The 15,951-nt window shown below is 54.9% G+C and overlaps 1 protein-coding gene across 19 annotated transcripts in view; it reads left to right on the top strand.

The window, feature by feature from the left end:
- Positions 1–15,202, top strand: part of PDGFRB (platelet derived growth factor receptor beta) — a 42,219-nt gene extending 27,017 nt beyond the window's left edge. For all 19 annotated transcript variants that reach the window (XM_004042801.5, XM_055386199.2, XM_031011273.3 and 16 more), the window contains 13 exons: positions 2,486–2,580; positions 3,522–3,654; positions 4,254–4,358; positions 4,725–4,835; positions 5,881–6,040; positions 7,022–7,182; positions 7,736–7,854; positions 8,048–8,170; positions 8,935–9,046; positions 9,492–9,591; positions 10,206–10,311; positions 11,209–11,441; positions 13,093–15,202. In XM_004042801.5, the coding sequence (XP_004042849.3) occupies positions 2,486–2,580; positions 3,522–3,654; positions 4,254–4,358; positions 4,725–4,835; positions 5,881–6,040; positions 7,022–7,182; positions 7,736–7,854; positions 8,048–8,170; positions 8,935–9,046; positions 9,492–9,591; positions 10,206–10,311; positions 11,209–11,441; positions 13,093–13,276 (1,742 nt within the window). In that variant the 3' untranslated portion in view covers positions 13,277–15,202. The remainder of the gene's footprint in view (positions 1–2,485; positions 2,581–3,521; positions 3,655–4,253; positions 4,359–4,724; positions 4,836–5,880; positions 6,041–7,021; positions 7,183–7,735; positions 7,855–8,047; positions 8,171–8,934; positions 9,047–9,491; positions 9,592–10,205; positions 10,312–11,208; positions 11,442–13,092) is intronic.
- The last annotated feature ends 749 nt before the right edge of the window (positions 15,203–15,951 follow it).

The raw sequence follows: 15,951 nt of genomic DNA, 5'->3' as shown, positions 1-15,951 counted from the left end.
AGCATAATTCCCATACACATGTGCCTGCTGTACAATGTACATCTGTTAGCAGGTACACATACGTGTGTAATTTCTGTGCATATGAACAATGCCTACCAGTGTCTTGATGCTTTTGTGTATCTACCTGCCCATCCTTATGCATACATGCACCTGTATGAGTGTGCTTCATTTATTCACCTTTCTTCTTCATTCAATAAATATGAGGACCCAACTTCTCAATGAAGTATAAAGGTCAAAGGGCTCAGCCCTGCCTGGACCTCCTAGTACCCATAGTCCAGAGAGAGAAGGCAGACAAGGAACTTGGCAATTCCCTCTGGGATCACCACATTAGGGGCAAAGCCTGGAGGGAGAAGGGGTCCCATGCCCAGCTATGGGATTCAGGAAAGTATTCTAGAAAAGGAACCTTTAGGTGAAAACCTAAAAAGTGACTAGAAGTTAGCCTGGTAAGGAATGGTGTCCCACTCAGAGGGCCTGTGTAAAAGCCCAGAGGCAAAATGAGTTCCTAGAAATGAAAAGAATTCAACTCAATCTGGCTGGAGGATCGAGTGTGTGGATACTTAGGGGCTGGAAGGGCAGCAGATAAAGGGGAAGGAAGTGCTATGGCATGGAGCTACAGGGGTCGGCAGATCTAGAGCAGGCAGGGCTCCAAAGGCCATGTGAGGCGTCTTGGTCTCTGTGTATGCAGGTCCCTGGGTGTGTTCAGGCACGTGCCTGTCTAGAGCTGCCTCCTGTCCCCTGCCCTGTGGTGGATGGGTGGGCTTCTTTCATCCCCTCATTTCACCCACGCTCCCACACATGCATACACATTCTCTGAGCAAGTGGGTATCTGGGCAGACAGTGTGGACAGCCTGAGTGGAAGACCAGCTCTGAGCCAAGGCAGATGTGACACTTTTGTGTGACTAAAGCCTGAGCGGGAAGCTGAGCACCAGCACACAGGGCCTAGGATGGCTGCAAGAGGGCTCCTTCATGCCTCCAGCGATGGCTGCCTAGAAGATGCAGGCTTCCTTCCCAGGACCGAGATGTGTGATGAGCAGGAGGAGGGAGGAGAAGAGGGATGTTGGTCTGGGACCCTGAGGAGGAAGGCATGGCGAGGATGGGTAAGGGTAAGGGAGAATGGATAAGGGGTGAGAGACGAAGTTGGAGAGGGAAGCAGAGGTAGAGTCATGAAGCCTCTGCCTTATGTGCCGTTTTAGGAGTTTGGCCTTTTTCCTTTACTGATAACATGGGGAAGCATCCAAAGTTTTTTTTTTGTTTTTTTTTTTTTTTAAGACGGAGTCTGGCTCTGTTGCCCAGGCTGGAGTGCAGTGGTGTGATCTCGGCTCACTGCAAGCTCTGCCTCCCAGGTTCAAACAATTCTCCTGCCTCAGCCTCCCGAATAGCTGGGATGACAGGAGTCCACCACCACGCCCAGCTATTTTTTGTATTTTTAGTAGAGATGGGATTTCACCATATTGGCCAGGCCGGTCTTGAACTCCTGACCTCGTGATCCGCCCACCTTGGCCTCCCAAAGTGCTGGGATTACAGGCATGAGCCACTGCGCCCAGCCTGCATCCAAAGATTTTAAGCATAACAATGGCATTCACTTAGTAATTCAACAAATAGTACTAGGTACCTACCATGTGCCAGGTGTGGTTTTAGGGACTGAGGTTATAGCAATGGATGGGGAGGAGGAGGTGGGACAGGACTTCCTGGGGAGCAAAGAAGCATAGATTGGGGACAGAAGAGGAGGGAATGAGTTCCATAGGACCTCAGGGGTGGCCAGCGGGGCAGGGCAGGGGAGAGGCAGGTCTGGCGGGGCTGGATGAGGAGAGTGGGAAGCTGTACAGCGAAGAGGCTGAGGCCTTGAGGGTGGAGGAGACTCGAGGCTTGTAAGGGCCAGTGTGAGCCCCACTTTGTTAACTACCGTCACCACTCCAACCCCAACTGGGCCCTTTGGGTGAAGTGGGGAGAAGTGGCCTCCGTGCTGAGGTCTGGATTCATCAGGCTGGGGGTCTCAGCCATTGCTCCCTCAGTGGCCACTCACTCAGTCCACCGGCCACTCGGTCAGGCATGGAGCTTGGAGTCTGACCGAGCTGTGGCAGCCCCAGCAAGGGTGTGGACTCAGAGGAGAGGTAAGCCACAACCCAGCCCTCAGGGGCTCCAGGGCTAATGGGAGGTCCAGGCAATGGACAGGAACTCAGAACAGGATTTGCACCCCGTCCAGAGCTCTGGCAGCAAGGCCAGACTGACTGGCAGGGCTGAAGGGACGTGGAGGACAGCAGTGATCTGAGTGGGGGTAGTTACTGAGGGGATGGAGTATTTACAGGACAGTCTGAACGTGTGGCCTAGAGCGAGAGGCTGAGGGTCTGACACTGCAGGCTGGTGGGGAGGTGGGCGCTTCTATTCTGGACAGGATGTGTACGGAGGGATCTATGATGCCAAAGATGGGGTGAGGGGAGGGCAGCTGCCCAGTTTGCTCATGGCCTGCTCTCATCTCTGCCTCCAGCCTTGCCCTTTAAGGTGGTGGTGATCTCAGCCATCCTGGCCCTGGTGGTGCTCACCGTCATCTCCCTTATCATCCTCATCATGCTTTGGCAGAAGGTAAGCCCCTCCCTGGCCCAGTGGGTGAAGACTGGCGCATCATTATTTTGCATAAATTCCACCCCTCTGCCCTCCTTGAATGCTGCGTGATCTGGCCACATGCAGGGCTCAGCATGGAACTCAGGTGGGGACTTGTGACGCTGGCTGTCTCAGCTTCCTCCACCCCCAGCAGTCTGGGCCAACCTGAGCCTGGCCCGAGCTATCCAGGATTCCCTTCCCCTACTGTGTCATTAAGTCCCCGGGTCCTGCTGAGACACCATTCCTCTCACCCTAGCCATGGAGCATGGGACCTTTGAGGTGGACTGCATGGGCTCCAGGATTCTTCTAGCTCTCACCCACGGAGAACCTGTGATTCTACTGAAATGCATTCTGATCCTATTAGTCTGTAATTTCAGTGTTCTGCTTTGAGATTTTACCATTCTGTGATTCCAACATTTTAAGCTTCCTGAATCAGGATTGCAGCACCTCATGATCCCATCATTCTAAAATTCCAGTCCTGTCGTTCCAACACCCTAAGATGTCAACATTCTAAGCTTACATCTTTCTGACTTGCCCAGCATGGGGAGAGCCATCCACATCCAGCCGAGTACCCTACCTGGTGTCACTTTCTGGGGTCACCTGCTCTACTACTTCCATCTGAGGAGCAGCGAAGGCTGGGAGAGAAGCTAGAGAGGAGGTTCTCATGAGCCAGGCCCTCAGCTGCCAGTTGCTCCTCAGTCTGCCAAGTCCTGAAGCCTCCTCTGGGGCCCCTTGGTCCCTGTTCCCTCCGAGCCCATGAAGACCTTGGCTCAGTTGAGCACTTGCTGTGTGACTTCAAATATGCCCCTGCCCCTCTCTGGGCCTCAGGGTCTCCTGCCCCATGTGTCCTAGACGGACGAACCTAATGGGCCTCAGGGCCTGAGACTCCCTCTGATAACTAATTCCTGGGGTTGGTCCTCCAGAAGCCACGTTACGAGATCCGATGGAAGGTGATTGAGTCTGTGAGCTCTGACGGCCATGAGTACATCTACGTGGACCCCATGCAGCTGCCCTATGACTCCACGTGGGAGCTGCCGCGGGACCAGCTTGTGCTGGGTCAGTCCTGAGAGGCCTCATGTGGCAGTGTGGGGACTCAAGTTGGGTGGGAAGACTCTCTGAGGTCTGGTCCCAGCCTTGCCATGACTAGCTATGAGACCTAGGGCTGGTGTCCTGCCTTCTCTGGCCCTCCATCTCCTACTATGTACAATGAGAGCAAGACCATCCCCCAGGAACTGCCTAGCATTGAGGTTCTATGATCCTGTGACCCTGTGAGACGGGATCCCTATGTGGCAAAAGTGGAAGGATTGAGGACAGGCTGAGTAGCAGGCCTGGTCTGGCTGGGGAAGCTGAGGAGGTACAGAGAAGCGTGCTCCCTTGGGAGGGAAGAAACTTTCCAGAGATTAAAGATGGGGCAGAAAGCAGGCAGGACTTAGATGAGATACCAGGAAAGACAGGGAGGCATTGTGGTTGCAGGAGTGTGTTTAGGGAATACCCTGAGTCCAAGGTGGTTTAAGTAATGTCTAGGTTGACCTAAGAGAGTGGCTCTTTCCCCTCACTGGGCAGGAAGGGTGATAGCGGCCAGGGGGAGGGGGGCAGCTGGGGGAGCGGTGCAGCTTCCTGGTAGGCCAGGAGCTAATGGATCATCTCTGCACCAGGACGCACCCTCGGCTCTGGGGCCTTTGGGCAGGTGGTGGAGGCCACGGCTCATGGCCTGAGCCATTCTCAGGCCACGATGAAAGTGGCCGTCAAGATGCTTAAATGTGAGTAGTCCTTGGAGCCCTCCACATCTGGGCCCTCACCTCTCCCTGCCCCTCCCCACACACTTAGCCTCTCCCAGGGTGGCCTGATGCTGATTTGCAGGCACTAGAGGGGCCATCACACTGCAGCAGGCACTGCTCCCGAGTCTGGGTCTGGTTTGGGAAAGAGCGTTCCTCACCCTGGCCTCCTCGGCCTGCTTCCCCCTACCCTGGCCTCTTCCCCTCCTCAGAGTGTGGGTGCTCACCCCCGCCAGGCTGCCTGGGTCTTGCAGCACAGGGCGGGGCAGAAGAGTCAGAATAGGCTCCTGTGGTGGGGCCTCCGTGGAGCCTCCATGACAGGGCCTGGCCTGGGGCCCCCATTTTCCTCAGCCACAGCCCGCAGCAGTGAGAAGCAAGCCCTTATGTCGGAGCTGAAGATCATGAGTCACCTTGGGCCCCACCTGAACGTGGTCAACCTGTTGGGGGCCTGCACCAAAGGAGGTACCGAACCCACTGCCCCAGAGGACTCAGGGAAAGCGCCCACCACCAAGGCCAGGCCCCGCCTACCCCCTTCTCAGGCCTCACACAACAGCACTCCTGCTGGAGGGTCCATGCCCACCCGCTCCAGTGCCCTCACTGCACGGTCCCAGAGGCGGTGGGGTTTAGAAACTCACAGAATCACAACACCTTCAAGGCTGAAGGATTAGTCAGGTCACCAGTCCCAGCAGCTTCCAGACCATGGTGTTGGCTGACACTTTTTTATTTTCCCAATACATTTTGAAAACCAATAAATAACAGCTCACATGACATTAAGATGAGTTATATGCCCACCATTGGAGACCACCAGCTTGCTACTTGGGAGCTACCTTCATTTGATCATAGAAGAAAGTCTCTGTGGCCAACTGGGTCTATTTGAAGCTCTGATTGCCAGTTAGGCTGAAAAAAAATGTTATCACCATTTGCAGCTGCTTATTGTGAGATTTGGGATTTTCCTCAGCATTATGCAACCAAAATAAAATACAGAAGTATGTTGGGTACATAGACTTATTCACATTTGCAATGATCACTCATTTCAACATTTTCGTTTGCGTAGATATCTTCAAGTTCTCACTGATTGACTTTAAGTAAATGCATTGTAGTTGAATTTAACTACTAAAGTGATCGTTGTAAACAGTGGCCTTTATCTGCTTTCTATACTGGGCTCCAAAGTAAGCTTTAGTTTGAAAACATATCAGTAAGAGCCAACACTGTGGGCTCACCACGTGCCCAGCCAATAAAGACATCATCTCATTAATCCTCATGACAGTGCTTTGTGGTGGGTTTAATTAGCCCCACTTAACAGCTGGGGAAGGTAAGGCTCAGGGAGACTAAGTACCTTGCTCTCCACCACAGAGGCAGGAAAAGAATCCAGATTTGCAAGGCACTAAAGCCTCCTAGCCGTCATGCCAAAGTGTCTCTCCCACATCCAGCCCCTGATTAGCCTCGTGGCCTTGAGGGGATGCCTGAGGCCTCCGTAGGGACTGTCCCTGAGCCTGTCCCTCCGCAGGACCCATCTATATCATCACTGAGTACTGCCGCTACGGAGACCTGGTGGACTACCTGCACCGCAACAAACACACCTTCCTGCAGCACCACTCCGACAAGCGCCGCCCGCCCAGCGCAGAGCTCTACAGCAATGCACTGCCCGTTGGGCTCCCCCTGCCCAGGTACCAGGAGGGAGGCCAGGGACTGAATCTTTGGGATACCTGAGGAGCACCACTCCTTCCCCTCCTTTTGTCCAGGAGGAGAAGCTGAGGCTGTGACAGGGCAGGGGACAGAATCACTCCTGGAGCTAGGGCTGTTCCACAAAATGGTCCACCCCAGATGAGGGAATAACAGTAATGCCAGGCCCTGTGCTGCTAAGCTCTCTACAGATGTGATATGTCATCCCTGTGTCGTGGGTGTTTGCCCTTCAGTCCAGGGCAGGCAGTGATGGAGGAAGGGGCAGAGGCTGTGGTGAGATGACAGCCAAGCCTCCCAATTTGCACAGTGGTGCTCCAGGCTGTGTTCCTCTCTGCAGCCTCTACACATCAGCCTCCACACTGCCTCTCAGGGAGCTCAACTCCGGTCTTTGTCTTTTCCAAAAAGAACGTTTCTTAGTTCTTTTGCTGATTACAAAAACAAAGACAAGAGTAGCTTCAGAAAAGCATAAAAGACCTTAAAACCCACTCCTGCCCTCTCCAATGTTTTGATCAATTTCCTTCCCATCTTTTTCCTGCCTATAGAGACAGATGTGTGTAGAGCCCCACAGCTCTTTGGGGAGCTGATGCTACAGGCATAGATATCGGGGTGAATCCTGGCTGCCTATGCTGGGTTGCAGTCAGGCACTCCCATGGCCAGGTGGCGCTGGGGAGGCCACAGGAAGGGGCCTCTGAACACACCCATCTTGTGACCTTTGCCCTGGGGTGCTGTAATCGCCTCTGGGTGTGAGCTCTCTGGGTTCTAACTGTCATTTTGGTAGCCTCAGTGCCCAGCTTGGCCCAGCAGGTTGGTTGAAAAGGCTTGATCCACAGGATTTCCTACTGGGATAGACTGAAGGAAGATGAGTGAGTGTGTGAGTGAGAGAAGAAATTCATGAGTGGCAAGGGGCAGGAGGGGAGGGGAAGGCAAAGCCTGCAGGCTCTCCTGTGATGCTCCTTTACCCCCAGCCATGTGTCCTTGACCGGGGAGAGCGACGGTGGCTACATGGACATGAGCAAGGATGAGTCGGTGGACTATGTGCCCATGCTGGACATGAAAGGAGACGTCAAATATGCAGACATCGAGTCCTCCAACTACATGGCCCCTTACGATAACTACGTTCCCTCTGGTGGGTGGACATAGTGACATAGTACCCCACACCCAAACAGGCTGATGCTCTTCACGTGCCCAGCCTTGCCAAAAAACCCTGAGAAGAAGGGAGCCTCGTGCCCATTTCATAGATGTAGAAATTGAGGCTAGCCACCTGGCCAAAACTGATCTGTAGTGGACCCCTAAACGGAAGCCCTGTTATGGATCCGGAAACATGCATAGAACCCTCAGGGAGGGAGAGAGCAGGGATGTGGGAGGACCTGGCCTTTTGTCGTGATAGGGAAAGTGATCTACTCAGCTTCAGCCCCAGGCTGGTCTAGTGTCCCTGAGAGGCAGGCAGGCCAGGCTGGGCAAAAGTGGCCCAAGGGCTAATGCCAAAAGGCCAATGAGGGCACTGATAAAGCAGGAGAACTTTGAGTTTGATATTAAGAAATCATTCTCCTTTTAGGGGAGACCTAGACAATCAGTAGCCACCTGTCTTGGACATTCAGTCTCCCAGGAGCCAAAGGGCAGGGGTCCTGTGGGCCAGAAGGGGATATAAGATAGCAGGTGACCCTCTGCTTTTCCTCTAGCCCCGGAGAGGACCTGTCGGGCAACTTTGATCAACGAGTCTCCATTGCTAAGCTACATGGACCTCGTGGGCTTCAGCTACCAGGTGGCCAATGGCATGGAGTTTCTGGCCTCCAAGAACGTACGTGTGGTTTTGGTGGGGCAGAGTGGGGGCTGTGGGGAGGTGGGTCACCCAGCCAGCCAGCATCCTCCAAGAGCACACCAGGATGGCCTCTCGCACGTGGGCAGTGTTGTATTTTCCCAAAGTCCTTGACATGAAGGGTCTTTCCCCACAATTGTCCCCAAGGCCTCAGCTCCCCTCTCCCCAAACCCAGTGCGTCCACAGAGACCTGGCAGCTAGGAACGTGCTCATCTGTGAAGGCAAGCTGGTCAAGATCTGTGACTTTGGCCTGGCTCGAGACATCATGCGGGACTCGAATTACATCTCCAAAGGCAGCGTGAGTACCTTCCCTGGCCCCTGCAGGGCAGTCACAGTGCCTGTGACCGCAGGAACAGATTCCCTCCTGACCAGTGTGGCTGCAACTCATAGCAAATCTGTGTGGGGCTCCTTGTGGCCTGCCCTGACAGCGGTGATGGGCTGTGCCTGCCCAGCTATGTGTGCAGGGACAGGAAGGGGAGCCGCCCAGGAGTGCATGGAGCAAGTATAGCGGCGGGGAGGGCTGGCTATAATGGGTCCAGGGTGGGGGAAGGGGGAACAGGCTGAATGTGTTGTTCCAGTGGTGGTGGGCGGAGGAAGAAGCCCAGGTGACAGGGCAAGAAAGATGAGCAGGTCACATGCAGTAGCAGGGATTGGTCTGGTTAAAACGTGATCATCCTGCCTGTCTCTCATCTCCCCACTTTTCAGCAAACCCCAGATGGAGGGACGCTAGGCCCAGAGATCAAAGGCAGCCAGGATAAGAGCTTGGGGGGTGCCTTGACAAGTCCCTGGCTCCCACACTTCACTACTCAGACCCTGGGGCTTTTCCCCAGGGACAGGGGCTGCCTTGTCCCCAGCTAGTGAGAAAAGAAACAGCCTCTGGTCCTCTGGCCAGCCCTGGGATGGACATGGGAACTGTGCTGCGCAGAGACCAGGGCCCTCACAGGGAATGGGAGGGAGAAGTGGTTGTGGGTGGGAGCTGCCAGGTACCCTTCTCCCGTCCCAGGTGCAGAGTGGGGCTGAGGTCCTTCCTTGCACTCAGCACCTGTCCTGACCTCCCTACAGACCTTTTTGCCTTTGAAGTGGATGGCTCCGGAGAGCATCTTCAACAGCCTCTACACCACCCTGAGTGACGTGTGGTCCTTCGGGATCCTGCTCTGGGAGATCTTCACCTTGGGTATGCTTGCTTCCTCCTCCAGCCCTCAGCATCCTGGCCTGGTGTCTACCTCGACCACTCATGCCTCTGGCCTGGTGGGGCTATGGGACGAGCCCTGATACAGGGATCCTGGTTCAGGTCCCAGCTCTGCTACCTTCTCCCTGCTGTGTGATGTTAGCAAATTCTTTGCCCTCTCTGGGTCTCTTTATCTCCCTGTCTGAGTATTGACAGGTTTGAACAGTGACATCAGAAAGCCTGCTTGGCTCTCACATTCTGGCTGTCTATCCTGGGGAGGGTTGTGGTCTCTGTTCAGAGTCCATGAAGGAGCCCACAGTTCCAAATGCCAGGGGCACTGCCCCCTTACCCATACCAGGGCCAGCATGGCTCTCCTTGTCCTGTAGAAGAGGGTGCCCTGCCACTTTTCCACCCCTGAGCCTGTGTATCTCTTGTCTCTGCTCCCCAACAGGTGGCACCCCTTACCCAGAGCTGCCCATGAACGAGCAGTTCTACAATGCCATCAAACGGGGTTACCGCATGGCCCAGCCTGCCCATGCCTCCGACGAGATGTGAGTGGAGTCTCATGCATTTGGGAGGATTTTGTGCTGCAAACAATAGATATCCAACTCTACTGGCTTAAACCAAAGATGAGAGATTTGTTAGCTCAGAGATCTAGAAAGCCTTGGTGTAACTGGATCCAGCCATTCAAAGGATGGCATCAGGAACCTCTTGTTCTAGCCCTGAGCTCTGCTTTGCTCTGTGTGGCCTCATTTTCAGGCCAGCATTGCCCAAATGGCTACCAGCAGTGCCAGTCTCATGTCTTACTGCTTGCTCCATAGTGCCAGCAAAAGTCCCAGAGCTGACCTTCAAGGGCTCAGGTGGGGTCACATGCCATCAAGAACCAACCGTGGAAGCTGCAGGGCTGAAAACTGTTGGCGAAGGTTGGGTACTGTGCTCACCCAGGCGTAGTCAACCTGTGGAACCATGTGGAATGGGGGCTCTCAGAGGGCCTCCCAAGGGAATATCCAGAGACAGGACCTCTGGATACACCCAGCCACCACTTCCCTCCAGCTCCTTTCCATGGCTCACCTTGTTCTGAGAGGCAGCAGCCTCCTGCTCCCCCAGCCCTGCCTTGTCCCCTGAACCCTGGGCCAGAGGCCCTGACCCTTCTCCCTATCCCCAGCTATGAGATCATGCAGAAGTGCTGGGAAGAGAAGTTTGAGATTCGGCCCCCCTTCTCCCAGCTGGTGCTGCTTCTCGAGAGACTGTTGGGCGAAGGTTACAAAAAGGTATGTTGAGGCAGGGTAGGGGTGGAGCACGGAGAGCTCCTGGTGCAGAAGTCAGACACCGAGTACAAGGCTCTGTGTGATGGGCTGGCATTTAGGGGACCACCCTTTGTCCTCTCTGGGCCTCAGTTTCCCTGCTGGTTCTAGGAGGGGATGGGCTGGCGCTATGAGTTTATTTTAGCAGCAGAGAGCTTTATGAAGTGGAATCCTACATGGAAGCTGATCGGTTAGTTGCAGGGAGGGGTCCTAGAGCACTGTCTGTCCTGCTGCCTCCCTCAGGCCTTTACATCCATACCGAACCGTGGGGCTCCTTCAGAAGTGTGAATAACCCCAGGTTATATGACCATGAACCGCCTGACCACTTGGATCCTGTCACAGGACTGTCCAAGGCCCAAAGAGCCAGTAGGGCCCTGAAACCCTGCCCCGTCCAACAACAGGGGTCCAAGTGAGGAGGAAATACACATGGCCTTCGACACAGAGGCAGCTCCTTCTTTGGGTCCATTTCTCACCCCCACTGCCCCCCGGGGATGGTCCCAGGGACCTGGGAGATGAAGTAAGGTCATCACCACTTCACAGCAAAGGAAACTGAGGCCCTGAAGAAGGACGCTGAGGCAGCATGAGAGCCTGTGCCTGTCTGCTCTGAAGTGGGGGAAGAGTTAGAGTCCTGGGTGCTGGTCTGGTAACTGCCCCTCCCTGGGTGGTCCTGAGCTCACCATGCCTTGTAAGATTCTATGTGAGGTAGGAGGGCAGCTCAACCGTGTGGCTTGGGCAAATCCCTTTCCCCTCTGAGCAGCGGGGGTCTTATTTATACAAAGGGGGATGGGCTCGGTTAGAAGATCCCTGAAGGCATTTCTGGCCTGACCATCCCTGTTTCTTTGGTTCTCCCTGCCCCGGGAGCAGAAGTACCAGCAGGTGGATGAGGAGTTTCTGAGGAGTGACCACCCAGCCATCCTTCGGTCCCAGGCCCGCTTGCCTGGGTTCCATGGCCTCCGATCTCCCCTGGACACCAGCTCCGTCCTCTATACTGCCGTGCAGCCCAATGAGGGTGACAACGACTATATCATCCCCCTGCCTGACCCCAAACCCGAGGTTGCTGACGAGGGCCCACTGGAGGGTTCCCCCAGCCTAGCCAGGTAGCCACCCTGGCCTGGGGCCAAGGAAATTGTGCACAGTGTGTGTGTGTGTGTGTGTGCGCGCACTGTCAGGTTTGCCTCAGAGGTAAGTTACGTAGGGTAAGTACTTATCCCTATCAATGAATAGAAGAGAGAATGGAACTCATTTGAACTTTGATGCCCTGAGGTGGAAAGGGCAGGCTAGTAAAAACAAAAGTATGGGCTGGGACTTACTTGCAAGGTAGCTATTTCCTTTAAAGGAGCCCCCAGAGGTTATCTATACTCTCTTATCTCTAGGTCCTGTCCTAGCCCCAAGAAGAAGAAGCAAACCTACTTAGCATCCCCAGCACCCCAGCTGTTACTCATGGCCAGCCTGAGGCCTATGTTCTGTTCTTCAGCACCATGCCCTGGGGCCAGAGGGAGCCTGCTTGGTTGTAGGAGTCAGAGGTGTCTAAAGGAATTCAGGACGGAATTCAGACTGGGAAGGAGATTCGTGGTTTTCTTTTGCCTTGGGAAGTGGTGAAGTTACAGCTCAGAGGGGGCTTTATAGGAGGACCCTGCTGTTGCGTGGACTTGATGTCCACACAGGATCTCCCCTTAACTGGAGAGAAGGGCTCCCCATGAGGCCACGCCCACCTCCAAAGCGAGATCCAGCCCAAGGTGAAGTGGCGGGAGCCCCAGGCTGGGGTACTGTCCCAACTCTGCCACTAGCCGCTGAGACCTGGGAAGGCTTCTCCTCTGCGAGCCTCAGTTTCTCCATATGTGCCAGGAGTGCACACCGGCCTTAGAAGGCTCCGAAGGCCCTCATTGCTCTAACTGTTGAAGAGGCCAACCATCCAAGAGTCCCAGTGGATGGCGCAGAGGAGTGAAGTGCAGCGCTCACACAGCTTGAGGTGTGAATGCTCACCCTGTTTTGTGCCCTCAGACAAGCTGCTTCACTGTCTAAACATTGGTGTCCTCTTCTTTTTTTTTTTTTTTATTATTTTTATTTATTTATTTATTTATTTTTGAGACGGAGTTTCGCTCTTGTTGCCCAGGCTGGAGTGCAATGGCATGATCTCGGCTCACTGCAACCTCCGCCTCCCAGGTTCAAGCAATTCTCCTGCCTCAGCCTCCCGAGTAGCTGGAATTACAGGCATGCAGCACCACGCCTGGCTAATTTTGTATTTTTAGTAGAGATGGGGTTTCTCCATGTTGAGGCTGGTCTCGACCTCCTGACCTCAGGTGATCCGCCTGCCTCGGCCTCCCAAAGTGCTGGGATTACAGATGTGAGCCACCACGCCCGGCCAGTGTCTTCTTCTGTAAAATACAAACAGTAAAAGTACTTCTATTAGGCGGTCATTGCAAGGATTAAATGAGATAGCATACACCTTTAGGAGTGCAGAGGAGGGAGATGCTGGTGGGTGAGAAATGAGCTTTGGAGCCAGCTGATCCTGCTCCGAAGTTCCAGCTCCTGCACTTCCCTGCTGTGTGAAGTGGGGCAGTGATATAACCTCTCTGAGCCACACTTTCCTCACAGTGCAGGCCTTGCATAGTTTTCACAAGAGTTAAATGAGCCGGAGTGTGTGAAGCCTACAGTGCAGGGGTGGACACACCGAAGGCTCTTCATGACTGCTGCTGGAATCCTCCTGGGCTCCTTCCTAGCCCCTCACTCACTGCCTCTTTCCTCTAGCTCCACCCTGAATGAAGTCAACACCTCCTCAACCATCTCCTGTGACAGCCCCCTGGAGCCCCAGGACGAACCAGAGCCAGAGCCCCAGCTTGAGCTCCAGGTGGAGCCGGGGCCGGAGCTGGAACAGTTGCCGGATTCGGGGTGCCCTGCGCCTCGGGCGGAAGCAGAGGATAGCTTCCTGTAGGGGGCTGGCCCCTACCCTGCCCTGCCTGAAGCTCCCCCTCTGCCAGCACCCAGCATCTCCTGGCCTGGCCTGGCCGGGCTTCCTGTCAGCCAGGCTGCCCTTATCAGCTGTCCCCTTCTGGAAGCTTTCTGCTCCTGACGTGTTGTGCCCCAAACCCTGGGGCTGGCTTAGGAGGCAAGAAAACTGCAGGGGCCGTGACCAGCCCTCTGCCTCCAGGGAGGCCAACTGACTCTGAGCCAGGGTTCCCCCCAGGGAACTCAGTTTTCTCATATGTAAGATGGGAAAGTTGGGCTTGGTGACCCAGAATCTAGGATTCTCTCCCTGGCTGACAGGTGGGGAGACCGAATCCCTCCCTGGGAAGATTCTTGGAGTTACTGAGGTGGTAAATTAACTTTTTTCTGTTCAGCCAGCTACACCTCAAGGAATCATAGCTCTCTCCTCGCACTTTTATCCACCCAGGAGCTAGGGAAGAGACCCTAGCATCCCTGGCTGCTGGCTGAGCTAGGACCTAGCCTTGAGCAGTGTTGCCTCATCCAGAAGAAAGCCAGTCTCCTCCCTATGATGCCAGTCCCTGCGTTCCCTGGCCCGAGCTGGTCTGGGGCCATTAGGCAGCCTAATTAATGCTGGAGGCTGAGCCAAGTACAGGACACCCCCAGCCTGCAGCCCTTGCCCAGGGCACTTGGAGCACACGTGGCCATAGCAAGTGCCCGTGTCCCTGTCCTTCAGGCCCATCAGTCCTGGGGCTTTTTCTTTATCACCCTCAGTCTTCATCCATCCACCAGAGTCTAGAAGGCCAGACGGGCCCCGCATCTGTGATGAGAATGTAAATGTGCCAGTGTGGAGTGGCCACGTGTGTGTGCCAGTATATGGCCCTGGCTCTGCATTGGACCTGCTATGAGGCTTTGGAGGAATCCCTCACCCTCTCTGGGCCTCAGTTTTCCCCTTCAAAAAATGAATAAGTCGGACTTATTAACTCTGTGTGCCTTGCCAGCACTAACATTCTAGAGTATTCCAGGTGGTTGCACGTTTGTCCAGATGAAGCAAGGGCATATACCCTAAACTTCCATCCTGGGGGTCAGCTGGGCTCCTGGGAGATTCCAGATGACACATCACACTCTGGGGACTCAGGAACCATGCCCCTTCCCCAGGCCCCCAGCAAGTCTCAAGAACACAGCTGCACAGGCCTTGACTTAGAGTGACAGCCGGTGTCCTGGAAAGCCCCCAGCAGCTGCCCCAGGGACATGGGAAGACCACGGGACCTCTTTCACTACCCACGATGACCTCCGGGGGTATCCTGGCAAAAGGGACAAAGAGGGCAAATGAGATCACCTCCTGCAGCCCACCACTCCAGCACCTGTGCCGAGGTCTGCGTCGGAGACAGAATGGACAGTGAGGACAGTTATGTCTTGTAAAAGACAAGAAGCTTCAGATGGGTACCCCAAGAAGGATGTGAGACGTGGGCGGTGGGCGCTTTGGAGGTTTGCCCCTCACCCACCAGCTGCCCCATCCCTGAGGCAGCGCTCCATGGGGGTATGGTTTTGTCACTGCCCACACCTAGCAGTGACATCTCATTGTCCCCAGCCCAGTGGGCATTGGAGGTGCCAGGGGAGTCAGGGTTGTAGCCAAGACGCCCCCGCACGGGGAGGGTTGGGAAGGGGGTGCAGGAAGCTCAACCCCTCTGGGCACCAGCCCTGCATTGCAGGTTGGCACCTTACTTCCCTGGGATCCCCAGAGTTGGTCCAAGGAGGGAGAGTGGGTTCTCAATACGGTACCAAAGATATAATCACCTAGGTTTACAAATATTTTTAGGACTCACGTTAACTCACATTTATACAGCAGAAATGCTATTTTGTATGCTGTTAAGTTTTTCTATCTGTGTACTTTTTTTTAAGGGAAAGATTTTAATATTAAACCTGGTGCTTCTCACTCACAGACTCTGTGGTCTCTCTCGGGTTTGGGTTCCTGCCCGTGGGGAGTGTGGAGTGGGGCACATGAGGCTCACCCAGACGCAGACCCCCAGACAGGTCCCTTCAGCTCTAAGTCTCATTTCATTCATCTGTAAAGTGGGGATTTTCGCTCTCCCACCCCTCGCTGGAAGCTGGGGGGCCTAGACCTTGGGCTTGGTTTCCCAAGGTGGGAAGCGAGCAGGCTTTTCTGGCTCCACAGAGCCTGGCCTTGAGTCGGGCAGGAGGGTGTGGGGCTGCAGGGCTGCTCCAAGGCTCTGGTGCTGAGGCGTCTCACTGCCTCCACCATGTGCTTTGGCTTTGGCTATCAGCTGGGACACCCTCCCCTCCACTCCGCCCACAGGCCCGGATTGAGGCCGGCGTGCTCTGTGACAGGCAGCTGCTAGAGCCCAGATTCCAGGTCCAGGTGAGTCATGATCAGGCCCCAGGTAGGAGAAGGGCAGACAGAGTGTCCAAAAGCGTGAGAGCACGAAGTGAGGAGAAGGTGGAGAAGAGAGAAGAGGAAGAGGAAGAGACGAAGCGGAGGGAACTGCGGCCAGGGTAAGGACAGGGGAGGGAATAGGGTGGCGACCAGGCTGTGGCTTTGAGGGCAGAGGGGTGTAGACCTGGCAGGACCCAGACCCCTCACGGCTGCAGCATCTCAGGGGTTGTGGGGCCGGCATGAGTCATAGGCTCTCCTGCCGAGCCCAGGCCTGTGGGACCCCGGCAGCA

Source organism: Gorilla gorilla, chromosome 4, assembly GCF_029281585.2.
Source record: "Gorilla gorilla gorilla isolate KB3781 chromosome 4, NHGRI_mGorGor1-v2.1_pri, whole genome shotgun sequence".
Classification (NCBI taxonomy): Eukaryota; Metazoa; Chordata; class Mammalia; order Primates; family Hominidae; genus Gorilla; species Gorilla gorilla.
This window is presented reverse-complemented; position numbering and strand designations above follow the sequence as displayed.